Source organism: Ranitomeya variabilis, chromosome 2 (assembly GCF_051348905.1).
Source record: "Ranitomeya variabilis isolate aRanVar5 chromosome 2, aRanVar5.hap1, whole genome shotgun sequence".
NCBI classification, from domain to species: Eukaryota; Metazoa; Chordata; class Amphibia; order Anura; family Dendrobatidae; genus Ranitomeya; species Ranitomeya variabilis.
In genome coordinates, this window is record NC_135233.1 from 482,984,117 (window position 1) to 483,004,641 (window position 20,525).

Sequence of the window (20,525 nt, forward strand, 5' to 3'; positions counted from 1 at the left end):
CTCAGTAAGAATATCGGCCTCCTGATCGAAATCTTGTGCCCTAGAGCAATTCCTATGTGCACGTATGAATTGACTCTTGGGCACATTTATGAGCCAACTAGGAAAGTGACAACTGCCTAAGGATATGTAGTTATTTACATCCGTGGGTTTGTGAAAAGTTTTTGTGCAAATTTTGCCATTCTCAATAAATATAGTAAGATCCAAAAAGTCAATAGAAACGGTACTGGTGGTAGCAGTAAAATTTAAAAAATATAAATTTTTATTTAAATTAGTAATAAAATCCAACAATAAATGAGGACCACCAGACCAGATAAAAACAATGTCATCGATTAAACGTTGCCAGAGTACCAGGTTCGCACGCAGGGAGCCCGCACAATAAATTGTGCGGTGCTCCCACTCCCCAACATAGAGGTTTGCATAACTAGGTGCGAACCTGGTACCCATAGCAGTACCCCACTGCTGGGAGTAGTAGTGCATATCATGTTTAAAATAGTTATGAGTTAAAATGAATCTCATACAGTCTAAAATGAACAAGACTTGTTCCTTTGGGATATCCCCCTGTCTTTCCAAAAAGAATTTCGTGGCTTCACACCCCTTGTCGTGTTGGATAACTGTATATAGGGATGTAATGTCCAGTGTACCTAGAATATAATGATCCTGCCATTCCACACCCTCCAGGATCCTCAATAGATGTGTACTATCCTTCAAATATGAGGGGAGCATGGGCACAAGCTTTTGTAAATGGCAGTCAACATATCTGGACATATTAGCTGTTAGGCACCCCACCCCAGATATAATAGGTCGACCAGGGGGGTGGGTTAGACTTTTGTATATTTTGGGGAGATAATAAAAGTATGGGATCCTGGGATGTTCTATATTAATGAACTCTGATTCTCGCTTATTGAGAATTCCCTGCTCGAGGCCCTGTTTTATCAGGGTTTTCATTTCTTGGATATAGGTGTCAGTTGGATCTTCCGATAGGAGGCTGTACGTTTGTCTGTCCCCCAATAAACGTGCTGATTCTTTTGCATAATCTGTAGAATTAAGAATAACAATACCTCCTCCTTTATCAGCTGGTCGTATTATTATTTCCTTATTATCTTGTAGCTGTTTGATCGCCATGCGTTCCACGTTAGTCAAATTATTTTTGAATTTTGAACATCTTTTATTAGAGATTTTTTTGATGTCTCTAATTACATTTTTTTTAAATGCTTCAAACAATTCTGAATACTCCTGAATTGGGTTAAAGTTGGATTTAACCCTCAGGGAAGTATGGGAAAAAAAGTCCGATCTCGGAGGAGGAGAAGTAGTGCCATTACTAGTTGTACCCTTATTTTTCATGAAATGTTTTTTAATGGCCAGTTGTCTCATGAATAGCTTAATGCCAATGAAGGCCTGAAACTTGTCGAATTTCGTGTTTGGGGCATATTTGAGTTCTTTATTGAGAAGGGAAATTTCTTTTGTGCTTTGAGTATGTTTACTAAGATTAAAAATTGTCTGTTGTAGTTGGTCTGTTCCTTTCTCTAGTTCTTTTTGTTTCCTCTTTTTTGGGGCAAATTTCCCGCCCCTACATCCCCTTTTTCTTGTCTTTTTTGGCCCAAATGAAAAAAAGGGTGATGACGATATTTATTTTTTTGTAAAATTGGCCCAATGTTGTGAGTATCTGCATTTGATCTTGCAGTTTTTCTCGCACATTTCTTAGGGGTTTTTGATTTCCTAATTTGGGGATTACAAACACTATTTGAGTTACTAATTTCCATCCCACTAGTTGACGGGAGTTCATCATTATTATTCAAGATTTGGTATCTGTTCTGGAATGCCTGTGATGCAAATGTGTGATAAATTTTGTTGCCAGTTTTGCTCATTTCACCATGTAAAAATGTAAAATCTGGGGTTGAAACAAAAAATGTTGTGGCAAAATTGTAATATTTTTCTTCTTCACAACCCAATGGTATAAAATTTAGTAGCTGTAGTTTGCAAAATGGGGTCATTTTTGCAGGAGTTCTGCTGTTCTGACACCTCAGGGTCTCTTTTAACCCCTTTATGACCTTGGGATTTTCCGTTTTTCCGTGTTCATTTTTAGCTCCCAGAGCCATAACTTTTTTATTTTTCCGTCAATATGGCCATGTGAGGGCTTATTTTTTGCGGGACGAGTTGTACTTTTGAGCGACATCATTGATTTTAGCATGTCATGTACTAGAAAACGGGAAAAAAAATTCCAAGTGCGGTGAAATTGCAAAAAAAGTGCAATCCTACACTTGTTTTTTGATTGGCTTTTTTACTAGGTTCACTAAATGCTAAAACTGACCTGCCACTATGATTCTCCAGGTCATTATGAGTTCATAGACACCTAACATGACTAGGTTATTTTTTAGCTAAGTGGTGAAAAAAATTCCAAACTTTGCTAAAAAAAAAAAAAAATTTGCGCCATTTTCCAATACCTGTAGCATCTCCAGTTTTCATGATCTGGGGTCGGGTGAAGGCTTATTTTTTGCGTGCTGAGCTAGCATTTTTAATGATAGCATTTTGGTGCAGATACGTTCTTTTGAGCGCCCGTTATTGCATTTTAATGCAATGTCGCGGCGACCAAAAAAACGTAATTCTGGCGTTTCGAATATTTTTCTCGCTACGTTGTTTAGCGATCAGGTTAATGCTTTTTATATCGATAGATCGGGCGATTCTGAACGCGGCAATATCAAATATGTGTAGGTTTGATTTTTTTTTAATTGATTTATTTTGAATGGGGCGATAGGGGGGTGATTTAAACTTTTATATATTTTTTATTTTTTTCACAATTTTTTTACTTTTTTTTTACTTTTGCCATGCTTCAATAGCCTCCATAGGAGGCTAGAAGCTGGCACAACGCGATCGGCTCTGCTGCATAGCAGCGATCATTAGATCGCTGCTATGCAGCAGAAATGCAGGTGTGCTATGAGCGCCGACCACAGGGTGGCGCTCACAGCTACCAAGCATCAGTAACCATAGAGGTCTCAAGGTCCTCTATGGTTGCACTGCAGAAGCATCGCTGACCCCCGATAGAGTGATGGGGGTCGGCGATGCGCTCATTTCCGGCCGCCCGGCCGGAAGCGCCGGATAAATGCCACTGTCAGCGTTTGACAGCAGCATTTAACTAGTTAATAGCGGCGGGTGATTTCACCCGCCGCTATTGCGGGCACATGCCAGCTGTTCAAAACAGCTGACATGTCCCGGCTTTGATGCGGGCTCACCGCCGGAGCCCTGCATCAAAGTGCGGTATCTAACCTCGGACGCACTATCCCATCCGAGGTCAGAAAAAGGTTAATGTGGCTTGGCACCCTGAAACCATTCCAGCAAAATCTTAACTCCAATATGGTACGCCTTCACTTCTGAGATTTCCACTGCGTATCAAAAGTAGTTTTTGAAGACGCATGGAGTATTGACATACACAAAAGAAATTGCGTACCAAATTGTATGGTCCATTTTCTCCTATTATCCCTTTTGAAAATTGAAAACTTAGGGCTAAAGCAACATTTTAGTGGAAAAAAATGTAATTTTCCATTTACTCAGCCCAAAGTTATACAATTCTGTGAATTGCCAGAGGGTTACAAATGCTCATTACACCCATAGATGAATTAAGCAAGAGATATTTGTTTCCAAAATGAAGTCACTTGTGGGGGTTTCTACTGTTTTGGCATGTCAAGGGATCTTGAAATGTGACATGGCATCTGCATTCTATTGCATCCAAAATTGTTCTCCAGAATTCAATTGGTGATCCTTCCCTTCCGAGCCCTGTTGTGCCTACCAACAGTAGTTTTCCACTACATGTAAGGTATCGGCGTACTCAGGAGAAATCACACAACATATTTTGGGGTCCATTGTTCCTGTTGCTCTTGTGAAAAGAAAAAATCTGGGGGTAAAGCAACATTTTTGAGGAAAAAATAGATTTTTTTTCATTTACATGGCTCAACCTTCTAAAATTGTGTGATGACATGTGGGTTCAAGGTGCTCACCATACCATTAGAGAAGTTCCCTGAGGAGTGTAGTTTTCAAAATGTGGAGAGTTTCCAATGTTTAGGCACATCCGGGGCTCTGCAAATGCGACATGGCATCCACTATCTTTTCCAGTCAAATTTGTGCTCCAAAAGTCAAATGACGCTCATTCTCTTCTGAGCCTTTCTGTCCTCCAAAACAATAGTTTTCTACCACATATGTGTGTACTCGGGAGAAATTGTATTATCCATTTTCTCCTGTTACCCTTGAGAAAATGAATAATTAGTGGCTAAAGCAACATTTTTGAAAGAATTATGCAATTTTTTTATTTTCATGGCTCAAAGTTACAAAATTCTGTGAGGCACCTGTGGGTTCAAGGTGCACACCACACCTCCAGAACAGATACAGATGTAGTTTCCAAAATGGGGTCACTTGTGGAAAGGTTTCCAAGTCAGTCGCCCTGCAAACATGACATGGCATCCACTATTTATTCCAGCCAATTTTGCACTCCAAAAGTTGAAGGGTGCTACTTCCCTTCCAAGTCTTAACGTGTACTCAGAAAGTCGTTTTACACTACATATGGGGTATTGGCGTACTCAGAAGAAACTGCACAACACACTGTGTGGTTCATTTTCTTTTGTTACACTTTTGAAAATGCAAAATTTGGGCCTAAATAAATATTTTTGTGGGAAAAAGTAAACATTTTATTTTTTCCTTCTACCTTACTTAAATTCTGGTGAAGCCCCTAAGGATTAACAAACTTTTTAACTGTGGTTTTCAGAACTTTGAGGGGTTTAGTTTTTAAAATGGTATCAGATTTAGGTATTTTTGTCACACAGGCCCCTTAAAGTCTCTTCAAAAGGGATATTGTTCCTAACAAAATGGTCAGCATAGTGTAGTGACAATTAGATTTTGTTGTTAGTTGATCATTAGAGACTTTAGTGAAGGCAGTTTCAGTAGAGTGTAAAGAGTGGAAACCAGATTGTAGAGGGTCAAGTAGAGAGTTATCTGAGAGAAAGGGTATTAAACTGGAGTGGACCAAGTGCTCCAGAAGTTTAGACATGAGAGAAGTTTTGGTCAAGGGATGTTTTTTTAAATAATGGATGTATGCTGACATGTTGAAATGAGTAGGAAACGATACCAGATGAGAGAGAGAGGTTAAATATTTTAGCTAGGTGAGTGGTGACAGCTAGGGAAATGGAGGAGATGTCAGGGAATAGGGTCACTGGTGCAACTAGTAGGGTCAGAAGAAACAAAGGGCCTGATCATTTCTTCTTCTGTGACTAGTTCAAAGACAGAGAGTGAGATAGATGCAGTGGTGGAGGTAGACCTGTACATGCTATGAAGGGATTGGGAGAAAATTTCTTGTCTGAAATGGTCAATTTTTTTCTTTGAAATAATTGGCCAGATCGTCAGTGCTGAGGTGGGTTGTCGAGGCATGTAATCTTGGATTAATGAGGGAATGAATGAGGGAATGAAAAATATCAAAGAGATCTTTAGGATTGTTGGACAGTGAGGTAATGAGGGTGTTGAAAGAGGATTCAGAGGCCCGGTACTGGGTACCCCTCGGCCCTGCGGCAGTGGGGGCGCTAAAACTTGGCGTCACGAACAGGATCTACTTAAGCCTGAAGAATCAGGTCATGTGTGCCTTGGAACTGTGATTTATTATACTTGGACTGTGACTTATCGCAAAGACTGTGTATTGCCACTTGCCGCCACAAGTTCCCACCAAAACCCGCCGCCATTGCAGCACCACAGGGAGCGCAGAGGAAGAAGGAGGGCGTGCCATGGGAGGAGACCACCGAAGCGGCGCCAAAAGTAGCGACTGCCCCCTCCGACTTCTGCTGCGAGATGACGACCTGCCCAGCAGCAGAGGAGAACCGCCCCCTGATTTGCAACGGCGGGAACGAGGTGAAGAGGGAGCTCGACCTCGGAGAAATGGCGGAGCCAGGTGCATGCGTTGCCGCCGAATGCCGGACAGCGATGATGAACAGCAAGTGCCCGAGCGACAGCGAAGCGATTCCGGCTTGCCCTCACCCGCCAGAGGCGGATCCACTTCCACCACAGCGGATGGGTCTGAACTCCTTGGAACCGCCGGCGGAGGAGCCGAGCCTACCTATCCCGACCACGGAGCCATGGAGAGCAGAGCCACATCGAGAGGCCATCCTGGAGGAGCCGCGGTCCGGGCTGCAGCCGATTCCAGTGTCCTTGTCAACGGAACGGAACGACATCGGTGGAATCACATCAGGCGCAGGTATGGAGGGCGCCCCTACTCCCCCGGCTAATTCTGCTCCCCTGCCCGATCCCGCTCCCGCGACCGCTCCTCATCCCAACAGTAACTGCCTCTTCTCGGTTGAGCGGGTGATCCTCACCCCCGACGCGATGGGGAAGCTGGTACCTCCACTACCAACCAAGATGGGAGAACCCATAGACGTGGGCCCAGACGGGGTGATCCTCCAGTGGGACACCCCCTGGACTGAGCCGGATGGAGCTCGGGGGGACGGCCTCACCCTTGCTGTGCTCACTTGGGAACAATACAAACAATGTCTGATCCTACATTGGAAAAACCGAAAAGAGGCTGAACAGACTGATCCGCTAACAGTACGACACCCAAAGCCTGCGCACGGCAGGAAAGACGTGGTAAAGCGGGGAACGGTGCTGGCCTTCAACCGAAAAGGGGTTGGGGCTCCATACAGGAACCAGGACTACCGACTGATGTCCTCGTTACTAGTTACAACGTGAAAACTCCCTGCTGCAACCAATATGGTGACCCATTGCCAAGGGGGAATCAGGTGATCTACACCCGCCACCGGAGTGCGCAAGGATGGTGCGCTCGGAACGTCCAACGCTGTGAGCCTGAAGGGGCGTCACCTGTTGCCCCAACCACGACTGATCCGGGCTTGACAGATCTTGTTACTATCACCACCATCCGCCTTGTGGCGGCTACCAAACTTGCAAACAGGGTTAGCCTTCAGATCCAGACACCGGGTGATCTGACGGCACCTGAGAGATCAACTACCGGTACTGACACCGCATCGGCCGCAGATCAGAGACCGCTTCCTGCACAGCCACAAACTGAGTAAGCAAGAATGCTTCATCATATGTATATAGTTAACTGTTTGTCCTTCTGATGTTTTGCTGCTACAACCCGACTAGGGTTAACTCTTAAAGGGATCCCTTTGTTTACCCGGGATCCCTTCTTCTGCTTTTTGTTTTTGTTTCCTGTTTATTCATCATTGAAAGAACTGCTGAATCATGAACAATGCATGATTACAAACTTTTTGTACATAGTTTGCACCTTCTTAAAGGTGCTCTCTACTGGTTTTACACAAGGAAAGGACTCTTTGCGAAGACACTGGTTTTGGAACCAGCACCGGAGTCCTTACTGCGAACAGACTTGCAGCTTGAGAAGTTGCACTACCTCATAGAGACTTGGTCCCCTCTTAAAGGGAATGTTCACATATTGCACTTATGGACCGTGTTGCCTTAAGATGGTTAAATGGCAATAATGTTTTGAAAGAAGAAGTTAAATGTAGCTAACTAGTTGATTGTGAGAAATGTTTAATGATGTTGATAGAAGAATGAGGACAGAAAGTGAACCCGTACGGGGTTAGTCACTGAGTCCTCCTTGGAGCCATACAGAGCTGGCTCAGTAATCCGAACTAAAAGATGGATGATAAGTTCTATACCGTGTATAGTAGTAGAAAGGCAGTAGGCCCGGGCGGAAAGGGGCGGTCCTGTAACAGAAAGGAGAGGCAGTAGGCCTGGAGCAGTTAGGACAGGCGGTCCTGCAGATGTAAAGAAGGAGAATGCAGAAAAGTTGATTAGCCTTATAATGTTTTATAAGAAGGTCTTTAGTGGATTCAGCGAGTACGTCCTTAAAGGCAATGTTAAATTATTGTTCAAAAATGTTGCACTTAGTAGAATACCCGGTTGGGTAAGAAAAGTATTTATAGTATGTTATTTAAAGTATTTAACCATGTTTGTAACGTTCAAGTGTCCTCACCTCCCATAAAGGGAAGCTCTGTTAAAAAGTTTACTTGTACTTGCATTTTCAAAATTCTATGTCTTTTTGCTGACATGTATTGTTGTTTTCTTCCCAGTCCAGGAGTACTGGATTTAACCGGGGGGGGAGTGCAGCGCCCCAGAGTCCTGGTCGTTGCAGTACTGTTGCTCCGCCGCTAAGGGGGGCTATGGTACGTCTGATGGCACTGAAGGAGTTCATCTGACCAGGTATCACAGACACCAATACACTTCACAGTCTGGCCTCCAGGGGGAGCTAAGGGTTCTATGTATTAGGCCACTCCTCACAATCTGGTAAAACTGGGGGTTAGGCAGGAAGTTAGATCAGAAAGCTGACTGGGAATCGAACAGGCAAAACCCTGTGGCAGGGGGTGTTGCGGGGAGAGACTCAGAGGGGTCCCTGTCAGGGGTGGGATCCTGACAGAGGCCTAGCAACCAGAGAGAACGTTACGGGACCGCGCCTGCACGATATAGCGGCGGTACCCCAAGAAAGGACAAGAAGCGAGGTTTATTGTGCTGAGTGAGAAACGAGATCAACGCAACAAGGAGAATACCAGTAGGAGTCGTGCTGTAAGACGAGGCAACATCCTATTGAGGCGCATAACCGGTGGCCGGAACGCCGAGGAAGTATAGAGCTCCAGGCCAAACTTCAAACCTACGGCAGGACAGTCAGTTATAGGCGGGCTGTCTCACCCAATTGACCTAGGAAGACACAGGGGGGTAACAACAGGAGTGGGGCGATGCTAGAGTCCCGGAAGAGCTCCGAGCCTCCCCGTCATACGGGTGCGTCCTAACCATAAGATCTGGGGGACGTGGAAGAACATCAGAATCGAGTTGTGAGGGAACACGAGAAACAGACACAACAGTTGTGGGGACTATCCCGTGAGCACAGCAGGGGAGGACCGCAATACACAAGCGCTAGAAGGTAGGCACAGATTTCCACCTGCAAAGGGAACTCTGGAGATGCCATCGGACCGGCCGGACTTGCGCAGCCTGGTTAACCGTATTCCGGACTGAGGACCCTGAAGCCTTCAGTAAAGAGGTAAAGAGACTGCAACCTGGTGTCCTCGTTATTTACCGCGACCGGCACTTCACCACACCATAACGACATCCCATACCACCACCTTCATTGTACGCCCCTCAGCAGGGTCACGGACCGGGTCTAGCCACCGTGACAATCCCAGAGCAGAGACTCAGAGGCCCGGTACCGGGTACCCCTCGGCCCTGAGGCAGTGGGGGCGCTACATTCGCTCATCTCATCACTAATACTAAGTGCAGCTTCATCCATGGCACTCTGCAATGTACCATTATAATATTTCAGTGCAGAGTCAGGACACGAAAGGGAGGATATAGGGGCCAATGATGACTGCAAATTCTTCATAAGTTTCTACGTGTTAATAGTGTGTATATTTCTATAAGAGTGAAAAGTGGGGGTGCCTCCAGAGGGTGACAATTCTTGTCAGAGAATAGAAGAAGATTGTTGTCAGAGAGCAGGGATGGGGAGTTGGTAAAATTATGCACTGAGCAGAGAGATTATTTCCAGTGTATTTCTGTCTTTATGTGTAGGAGAGTTAGTAAATTATAAAAGGCTGAAGGAGGAGATTAGAGATAAATGGTGAGTTTGATGAGGAGAGGGGATCACCAATCACAATGTTAAAGTGGTTTAAGGGCAGAACAATTTAAAGTTTGAAAATAAAAAAACAAACATTTTTTTGTCAAATTATGATATTTTCATAAAAAAAGATAAATCATGTTAAACTAAATTTACAACTAATATGAAGTACCACATGTTAGGGCTAGCGGAACGTACCGAGTAAATATAAATGTTTTATTGAAGTAGATGCGTTCGCAGCCCGGGGTCCACCGTGCAGGAGAACCTGCTGCTAGTAAACCGCGGCACTATATGGCGGTATGAACTAGCTCTGTTAATTTCAGAGCGTCCAAGAAGAGAGGAGCATTCTGTACCACACGATCATCACACTCCCAAAGCGGCGTTGCCCACTCCAACGCCCTGCCCGACAAAAGAGATATAATGAAGCCCACTTTTGCCCGTTCCGTAGGGAAATGTGCAGCCAGAAGCTTGAGATGTATGTAGCACTGGCTCACGAATCCCTGACATAGCTTACTATCACCAGCAAACTTGTCTGGAAGCGGGACGGGATAAAGATGGAGCAGGAGTGGCAGTGGACAAACTGGCTGCAGCTACACTCGCAGCCTGAACAGCGACAGCAGTGACGTCCACAGCTGAGGTTGTACGCTCTAGAGCCGCCAACCTACCCTCCAGCTGCTGGACGTACCGCTGTAGATGCTGATCGTCCGCCATTTACTAGCCAGACCCTGGCACTAGTGTACTGTTAGGGCTAGCGGAACGCACTGAGTAAATATAAATGTTTTATTGAAGTAGATGCGTTCGCAGCCCGGGGTCCACCGTGCAGGAGAACCTGCTGCTAGTAAACCATGGCACTATATGGCGGTATGAACTAGCTCTGTTAGTTTCACAGAGTAGCCGAGAAAGCAAAGCTCTGTGTCCTGTTTGACTTCACAGAAGCACAGGCTAACTACCCAAAAGAGAGCAGTCAGTGGTCATGCATGCACACATAACTCCTCGCCGGAGGTGCCAGCATTCTAAGGGCTTATTATCTGATCATGTGACCCTCGATCTCCACTGAGAGATCTTACCCTGGGCATGCTCAGAACGGGAAAAGCAGGACTTAGTCCCAGAAGCGTCTGCTCGCCGCTGCCCAACACTGGCTTCAATGGCAGAAGCAGGAGAAGCAGCAGTAACTCTTTGTACAGAGTCAGCATGAGCGAGACGCTGGGACCGACGTCTCCGCTGAGCAGGCTCCACTGCAGCAGGAGAAGAATGGGAGACCGCAGCGGAGATGGCTCGAGATTCCCCCTGTGCAGAGGGGGAAACTCGACCCCTAACATTACCCCCCCTCCTAGGGCCCCCCTTCCTTTGACCTCGCTACGCTCAAAGGCAGCAATGAGCTACGGAGCCCGAATGTGCTCAGCAGGCTCCCAGGACCTGCCCTCAGGGCCATAACCCTTCCAGTCCACCAAATAAAATGTTTTGCAACGTACCACCTTGCACTCCAAAATAGCATTCACCTCGTAATCGTCCGTAGACGAACCCGATGTCCCAGCAGATGACTCGGAAAACCGGGACATGTATACGGGTTTCAAGAGGGACACATGAAAGGTGTCGGTGATACCCAGGCGTGGCGGAAGGGCTAAACGATAGACCACAGGGTTAACCTGCTCGAGGACTTTGAAAGGACCCAAGTAGTGAGGTGCAAACTTAGTGGACTCAACTCCCAGCCTGATTTTACGGGCGGAGAGCCACACCAAGTCGCCAGGAGCAAAGGTCGGAGCAGGACGCCAATGTGAATTGGCGGAGGACCTCATTCTCTCCTTGGAAGCCCAAATGGCATCCTGAGTGCGGTCCCAAATATCCCGTGCCTCCACAGCCCAGTCTGCCACCCTGGAGTCGGCGGAAGATACGGGCATAGGCACAGGTACCCACGGATGCTGACCATAGTTGAGGAGGAATGGGGTTTGTCCAGTGGAGTCAGCGACGGCATTGTTCAGTGTAAACTCCGCCCATGATAGCAAGGATGCCCAGTCATCCTGCCTAGCAGAGACAAAATGTCGCAGATATGTGACCAGGGTCTGGTTGGCCCTCTCTACCAACCAATTCGTCTCGGGATGATATGCAGAGGAGAGATTTAACTCAATGCTGAGAAGACGACAAAGCTCTCTCCAGAACCGAGATGCAAACTGGGGACCCCGGATACTGACAATTTTGTCCGGCATACCGTGTAGGCGCAAGATGTGTTTTATGAACAACGCTGCCAAAGCCCGTGCAGAAGGTAACCGTGGTAGCGGCACCAAATGCACCATTTTCGAAAAATAATCGGTGATGACCCAAATGATGGTACAGCCACGAGACTTGGGCAAACCCACTACAAAGTCCATCCCGACCATCTTCCAGGGCCTGTCTGCCACCGGCAAGGGATAGAGTAGCCCAGCTGGCCGTTTTTGAGGAGACTTATTTTTGGCGCAGGAGACACACGCCTGAATATACTCTCTGACATCTTGAACCATATGTGGCCACCAGTACATCCTCGCCAGCAGCTCAGATGTCCTCTTTGTCCCAAAGTGTCCACCCACCCTGGACGAATGAGCCCAAGAGAGAACCTCCGGTCGCAAATTAATGGGCACAAAAGTCTTGCCCGGAGGCACAGACTCTAGTGAAACCGGAGCTACGGTTCTCAGGCTCTCCAAAGGGACAATAAGCCGAGGCTCTCCTTCCTCCTCCTCAGATGACACAACAGAGCGAGAGAGGTTGTCAGCACGAATGTTCCTCTCCCCAGCGAGATAATGGAGGGTGAAGTGGAACCAGGAGAAGAACAAGGACCATCTGGCCTGGCGAGAATTTAGCCGCTGGGCTGTTTGCAAATATAACCAGTTTTTGTGGTCCGTGAAGACTTGAAAGGGAAAACGAGCCCCCTCCAAGAGATGTCTCCACTCCGAGAAAGCCAACTTCATCACCAGCAACTCCCTGTCCCCGATGGAATAATTCCTTTCCGCTGGTGTGAAGGTCTTGGAGAAGAAGAAGCACGGATGCTTCTGACCTTGAGCATCCTTTTGGAAGAGGACTGCTCCTGCACCAACGGAAGAGGCATCCACCTCCATTATGAATGGCTTATCAACATCAGGACGATGTAGGATGGGAGCGCTAGCAAAATGAGATTTAATAGAAGAAAAGGACCTGGAGACCTCTTCAGACCATAATTTGGGATTTGCTCCCTTCTTGGTGAGGGCTAGCAAGGGAGCTACCAAAGTTGAGAAGTGCGGAATGAACTGGCGATAATAATTAATGAACCCCATAAAGCGCTGCACCGCTTTAAGAGAATGGAGTTCTTGCCAGTCCATCACAGCCTGTAGTTTGGCAGGATCCATAGCCAATCCCTGGGCTGAGATGATATAGCCCAGGAAAGGTAAAGATTCCTGCTCAAACATACACTTCTCCAACTTTGCATAAAGAGAATTTGCCTGTAAGAGGTCGAAGACTCTGCCAACATCTCTCCGGTGGGAGTCAATATCTGGAGAGAAGATGAGAATATCATCCAGGTAGACTATGACCGAGGTGGAGAGCATATCCTGGAAGATGTCGTTGACAAAGTCTTGGAAGACGGCTGGGGCATAACAGAGCCCGAAGGGCATCACCAGATACTCATAGTGCCCATCTCTGGTGTTAAACGCCGTCTTCCATTCGTCCCCCTCACGGATGCGAATCAGGTTATACGCACCCCGCAGATCTAATTTGGTAAATACCCTTGCTCCCCGAAGCCTATCAAAAAGCTCAGAAATGAGGGGCAGCGGGTACTTATTTTTTACGGTGATGGCGTTAAGACCCCTATAATATATGCAAGGACGTAACTCTCCATTCTTCTTCTGCATGAAGAAGAACCCCGCCCCTGCAGGTGACACTGACTTCCTAATGAACCTTCTTGCCAAATTCTCCTGGATGTATTGGGACATAGCCTCCATTTCCGGGAGGGAGAGGGGATAGACACGTCCCCGAGGAGGTTCTGCTCCAGGCAAGAGATCAAAAGGACAGTCATAGGGACGGTGAGGCGGAAGGGTCTCCGCAGCCTTTTTGGAGAAGATGTCTGCATATGACCAATAGCATTTGGGAAGAGAAGAGAGATCTGCGGGTATCTCAGTGGTGGAAACCTGAACGCACTCTTTCACACATCTGCCCTTACAAGCTTCACTCCAACCCAATATCCTTCCTGAGGTCCACTCAATATGTGGGGAGTGGCAACGGAGCCAGGGTATCCCCAACAGAATCTCATCCATTCCCTTGGGAAGAACAAGAAGGGAAATTATCTCCTGATGGGACTGAGACATGGCTAACATGAAAGGGACAGTCTGATGTGTGATTTGTAATGGAAGTGTTGACCCATTCACCACTCTAACTGTTACTGGTTTAGCAAGCATTACCAGAGGTATTATGTGGCGCAAAGCAAAAGCAGAGGACATGAAATTTCCCTCTGCTCCAGAATCCACACAAAGCTAAACTGTATGAGTGGATGAGCCTAAGAAGATTGTCCCTTTAAAGGACAACTTGGAGGAAAATGCCGCTGAGTCTAGTGAACCCCCTCCTATGGTCACTAGGTGCAATCGTTTTCCCGACCGCCGTGGACATTGATTAGCATAATGTCCCAGTTGTTGGCAATTTTTACACACCACCGGAACTCGTGCGGTCTGAGACCTAGGTCCCGCTCGAGAAACCTCCATGGCCTCATGGGAGTCGGACGCCAGAACAGGAGATTCTAGAGGCTTGGCAAAGGTGGGAGCCAGCCGAAACCTCTGCCTACACTGGATCCGCTCCAACCTCCGCTCGTTAAAATGGAGATCGATGCGGGTAGAGATGGAAATGAGCTCTTCCAGTGTGGCGGGAATCTCCCTGGTGGCTAAGGCGTCCTTTACATGATCTGCCAGACCTTTCCAAAACACCGGAATAAGGACTTTATCAGGCCATTCTATCTCAGAGGCTAGAGTCCGGATTTGGATGGCAAACTGGCTGACCATGGACGATCCCTGAGTATTTGCCAACAATTGGAGCGCGGTATCGTGGGTGACACGTGGTCCCAAAAAGACCTGCCTCAGAGCGTCCAAGAAGAGAGGAGCATTCTGTACCACACGATCATCACACTCCCAAAGCGGTGTTGCCCACTCCAACGCCCTGCCCGACAAAAGAGATATAATGAAGCCCACTTTTGCCCGTTCCGTAGGGAAATGTGCAGCCAGAAGCTTGAGATGTATGTAGCACTGGCTCACGAATCCCCGACATAGCTTACTATCACCAGCAAACTTGTCTGGAAGCGGGACGGGATAAAGATGGAGCAGGAGTGGCAGTGGACAAACTGGCTGCAGCTACACTCGCAGCCTGAACAGCGACAGCAGTGACGTCCACAGCTGAGGTTGTACGCTCTAGAGCCGCCAACCTACCCTCCAGCTGCTGGACGTACCGCTGTAGATGCTGATCGTCCGCCATTTACTAGCCAGACCCTGGCACTAGTGTACTGTTAGGGCTAGCGGAACGCACTGAGTAAATATAAATGTTTTATTGAAGTAGATGCGTTCGCAGCCCGGGGTCCACCGTGCAGGAGAACCTGCTGCTAGTAAACCATGGCACTATATGGCGGTATGAACTAGCTCTGTTAGTTTCACAGAGTAGCCGAGAAAGCAAAGCTCTGTGTCCTGTTTGACTTCACAGAGGCACGGGCTAACTACCCAAAAGAGAGCAGTCAGTGGTCATGCATGCACACATAACTCCTCGCCGGAGGTGCCAGCATTCTAAGGGCTTATTTCAGCCGGGTCCCTGAACACACACTCACATGACCACACTGGCGCAAAGCACATAACTTTAGAAAGACACTAGCGCATGGCCGTGCGGCCATGCTAGCCTTACATAGTTGCAGCACGTACAGGACCTTCCTAGGAAGACCAATGAGAGACTGCTACAGAGCCTGCGCACCTACAGGACCTTCCTAGAAGGACCAATAGATTAGACTGCAGTATCTGAACATGTGACCCTCGATCTCCACTGAGAGATCTTACCATGGGCATGCTCAGAACGGGAAAAGCAGGACTTAGTCCCAGAAGCGTCTGCTCGCCGCTGCCCAACACTGGCTTCAATGGCAGAAGCAGGAGAAGCAGCAGTAACTCTTTGTACAGAGTCAGCCTGAGCGAGACGCTGGGACCGACGTCTCCGCTGAGCAGGCTCCACTGTGGCAGGAGAAGAATGGGAGACCGCAGCGGAGATGGCCCGAGATTCCCCCTGTGCAGAGGGGGAAACTCGACCCCTAACACCACGTTTAACAAAAAAAACATTTTCAGAATCACTGTGATATATTGAAGCTCTCCAGAGTTATTACCTTGTAAAGTGACACTCACACCAGTCATAATTGGAAAATTGGTCAGGTCAGGAAAGTCAAAACAGGATGGATCGTGAAGGGGTTAATATCCCTAATTATGCTTTCAGATCTTTTCATATATTACGACAGTGACCTCCGAGGCCTTTTCAAGCTAAAAGTTCAGGCCTAAAGTGAATTAGCTGGGTGATGTGGCTTGTGATGGGGAAAACAAGATAAGGAACTTGAAACTTGCATTCGAAAGAATTGAATTGTTCATTGACTGTCCCTGCCTCGTGTCTCGTGTGAGTTACATTCGGTCCCCTGCACTGCATCCCATTGCTTTAAAGAAAATGAATGCAATTATTTATATGATTTGCATGCGATTGTATGAGCAATCTCTTAATGACGCAATCTACTTATCATATAACATATGATATTGAAAATGAAATCAGAAAAATGCAACACAAAGCACACAGGTACACACTGCAGCAAATGTACAGTATAGAATCCACCAGAAAGCAGGCTCACATTGTTGTGTGCCATATTAATTAGGTGTTTTGGACAATTTGCATACATTTTTCCAAATTTTCTGGTCTAAAAAGGTGGGAATAAGAAATTCCAATCAATTTGTCCTAGACCTGTCAACAAGTAGTATAACGTTAGAAAACAGAGTCTAAATGTTTCTAAAGTTAAATTATTATCTAGCACAAGCAACTGGCACATATACTCAAATTCTTAGTTGTTTAAACTTCAGACGGCATTAGTAAACCTGCCCTAATGGTTAATAAAAATGCAATGAAGTCACAGATAATGACTTGATCATTTTACATGACCTTTTTAAACAAAAAGAGAGAAAAAAACTTTGTCAGGCTATGCGCACACGTTCAAGTTAATTGAATGCGGAAAGTTATCCTCCATTTCTGCATTCCTTGGCAGGAAAAGCGCAGCTGCAAAAAAGTTTTTGATGCCCTTTTGTCTTGCATTTTTTGACTGATTTGATTGAGGTCAATGGTGAAAAACACAGGACAAAAACGCACAGAGAATGGACATGCTGCAGGTTATTTTCAGGCACCAAATCTGCAAGTTAAAAATACTGAACATGTGTATGACACTAAAGGTTTCTCATTCACTTTGCTGGCATCAGGATTGCTTCAGGTTTTGATATCAAATCTGCATGACAAAAATGCCCCCCAAACTCACCAAATCTGCAATGTGTGCACAAGCTCTTAAGGTTTTCTGAGTAATTTAGCCAAAATAGGGTGCTGTCCGATGTTTGTACTTGCTTCCAAGCACAGTATGCTTTAGATGTGGCATTTAAGAAGTTAAGAAAATTAGAACAAGGGATTGCTCCAAAGCATGTACCGTATTTTCCGGCGTATAAGACGACTTTTTAACCCCTGAAAATCTTCTTAAAAGTCGGGGGTCATCTTATACGCCGGGTATCGTCTTGTACGCCGGGTGTATATGGTGGGTGAGGGGGGGAGTGGTCCTGATGACGACGAGGGGGCGTCTCACAGGAAAGTGCGTGGAGTATCCCCCATTACCTCATCGTAGCGCTGCAGCATGGGGTCTCTGTGCTGGGAGCGGCGGCTGCTGCTCCTCTTTGTGCCGCGTGGGTGCTGTGCTGTGGGGCGGCAGCTCCTCTTCTGCAGTGTGGGGCCTCTGTGCTGTGGGGCGGCGGCGGCGTATCTTCATGCAGTCAGTCGGGGCTCCTCCGGAATCTCCTTAAAGCCCGGAGGCCCCGCTGGCAGCTCCATTGCTATGATGCAGTGGCCTCCGGGAAAATGGCCGCTGCTCAGATTCAGATCTCGGGACGAGATCTGAATCTGAGCATGCGCCGCCCCCAGCGGCCATTTTCCCGGAGGCCACCGCATCGCAGCAATGGAGCTGCCTCCGGGAAAATGGCCGCTGCTCAGATTCAGATCTTGTCTGCCGAGACCTCGGGACGAGATCTGAATCTGAGCATGCGCCGCCACTAGCGGCCATTTTCCCGGAGGCCACCACATCGTAGCAATGGAGCTGCCGGCGGGGCCTCCGGGCTTTAAGAAGATGCCGGAGGAGCCCCGACTGACTGCATGAAAATACGCCGCCGCCGCCCCACAGCACAGAGGCCCCACACTGCAGAAGAGGAGCCGCCGCCCCACAGCACCCACGCTGCACAAAGAGGAGCCGCCGCTCCCAGCAAAGACCCCACGCTTCAGCGCTACGATGAGGTAATGGGGGATAGTCCACTCACACTTTACTGTGAGACGCCCCCTCGTCATCATCGGGACCACTCCCACCCAAAAGGCACATTAGTCACCGGCCCTATAAGACGACATACGGCGTATAAGAAGACCCCTGACTTTTAAGAAGATTTAATATTTTAACTGGAAAAGTTGGGGGGTCGTCTTATACGTCCAGTCGTCTTATACGCCGGAAAATACGGTAAGTGCAGCTCACCTGTGTTGGTTTTGTGAATCAGACTTAATATATTTTTTTCCTTTGATGTTTCCAGCTTATAGAAATTAGACTAAGCCATATGTTGTGTTAGTTTTTCACAACAGTGTGACAAAGATACAGAATTGATCAGATTTTAAAAAGTTCATCTCATCCAACCTATTACCTCGTCATTCTGATCAAGAGGAAGGAAAAAAGCCTCATAAGCCAGTTGCTAATTGCCTTCTATTAAGAAAAAATATTCCCTTACAATAAATATACAATCAGAATAAATCCCAAGAGGATTAAAATCAACTCTACAGAATCGAGTACTAATAACTTTTAATATTATAATTAAAGAAAAAACATCCAGATCCTTCTTGACCTTTGGTTAAGGAATTAATCATCGTAGCATAGTGTAACAGAGAAATCCATAGTCGGATTGCTCTTTTGGTAAAAAATATAATTCTATTCTCATCATGAAACCTCCATTTCTCTAGGTTGCCCTCTTGTTAAAATCACTGGTCTAGGATTTAAAAAATAATATTACAAAGATCTCATGAGCCAACTGTTTTTTCTCAATGGAAAAAAAAAACAAGTTTGACAACCTGTCTTGGTTTTCTAGTCCACCTATTTCCTAAATAACCTTGGCTGCTCTTCTCTGCACCAAGTGTTTCTGACTGGGGTGCCAAGGATCCACCAGTAACCAACTCCGTGGCCGCACTTTTCAGCTACACATAAATGTGACAATATCCTCAATCGCAAATTTATATAACGATGAACGGAGTAGATTGTTACATGAATAAGATGCTGCCTTTGTCTGTACATAGTGATTCAAGTATATTGTACCAAGTACTGCTCATATAAGAGGGTGGTGGCCCACCAGCCTGCCTGCACCCATTCTAGATCTGTCATTTCCTTCTTATTCACTAAAATCAATATTTTATGTGGAATCGGACTTATGTAGCGGCAAAATTATGTTATTGTCATAAGCATAAGCAGCTATGCATCTTTTGATGCATCCCATAAGTTTACTCACCTTTGCACTGATCACTGAAGTGACATTTTCTGTCCACCAATATCCCCCTTATTTTTTTAATGGCAATTTTACACAGCGAATTAAAGAAGGGTCTATGAGGACTGGGCTTCAGCATAAATGGGAAAATGCTAAAACATAATAATTACTGTGTAATTAAAAACATGGTAAGAAAAATAAAAAAAAAGATATAAAAAAGGAGTAAAGCTGAAATCATCCATCAATTGTGGGGAAAGATCCGGCTCAGCGTGTGAGTCCGCAACAAAGGCAGGGACACAACTGATGACGTACATGTCCGTGAAGGGGTTACAATGTCCTAACAAGTTTCATTATTATATTAAGGACTATAAGTCTTTTAAATACTTGATAATGTGTTGATGCCTCAAACTTATTTATCCTGACAGTTATGCTGATAATTTAAATTAAGAATGATTGGTTAACTGTACATGTAATATGAATTATAAAAAAAATGTTGCCAACATACGGTAATTAAGTCTGTATTTGCTTTCAATTTCTCTTTATATCCATATACACTATCTAATAACAAAATAAATAAAATTATAGGTGCTATATATTAGAAAAGCAGTTTTGATTTACCTTTATTTAATGAAAAGTTGATTCCCATAATGAAAATCCATATCGCAATCTGATACTTCATCGTGGATAAAGGCAACTGTGTGCACTTCTGAGACTTCCAGAAAGGAATCTCCCTTCTTCTGTACTCAAGCCAAGGCTTTATAAGAATAAAACTGGCTTACTTCCATCTAAAAGCAAGATAAAGGGTGGAGATTAGAATCTGATCTGTTGCTTCCAGTAATATATGAAATAATATATAGAAGATTAGAGTTTCCGCTATATTTGTAAAATGTCAAATTTCTTGGCAAGCATATGCTTCCAACAGATCCACCTGAATATTAACTCATTTTTATTAACTCATTAGTACATTAAAAGGAATTGAAAAACAAAGTTTACAGAATTTAATATTTCTCCAGAACTATATCTTAATATTTAATATTTCTAAATAGTGAAATACGATCATAACTGCTAAAACTCTCTCACTTCCTATGACTTTACATACACATTATTACACCCATACATTTTTGCAAAATTTGAGTACAGTTCCATTCCATTCATACAAATTTTCTCAT

The 20,525-nt window shown here is 45.7% G+C and overlaps 1 protein-coding gene across 1 annotated transcript in view; it reads right to left on the reverse strand.

The window, feature by feature from the left end:
• The window catches only part of LOC143806868 (mucin-2-like), a 373,557-nt gene extending 353,475 nt beyond the window's left edge, over positions 1-20,082 (reverse strand). The window contains exon 1 of the mRNA XM_077287848.1: positions 19,975-20,082. Within this exon, the coding sequence (XP_077143963.1) occupies positions 19,975-20,035 (61 nt within the window). The 5' untranslated portion in view covers positions 20,036-20,082. The remainder of the gene's footprint in view (positions 1-19,974) is intronic.
• Positions 20,083-20,525: the final 443 nt, after the last annotated feature.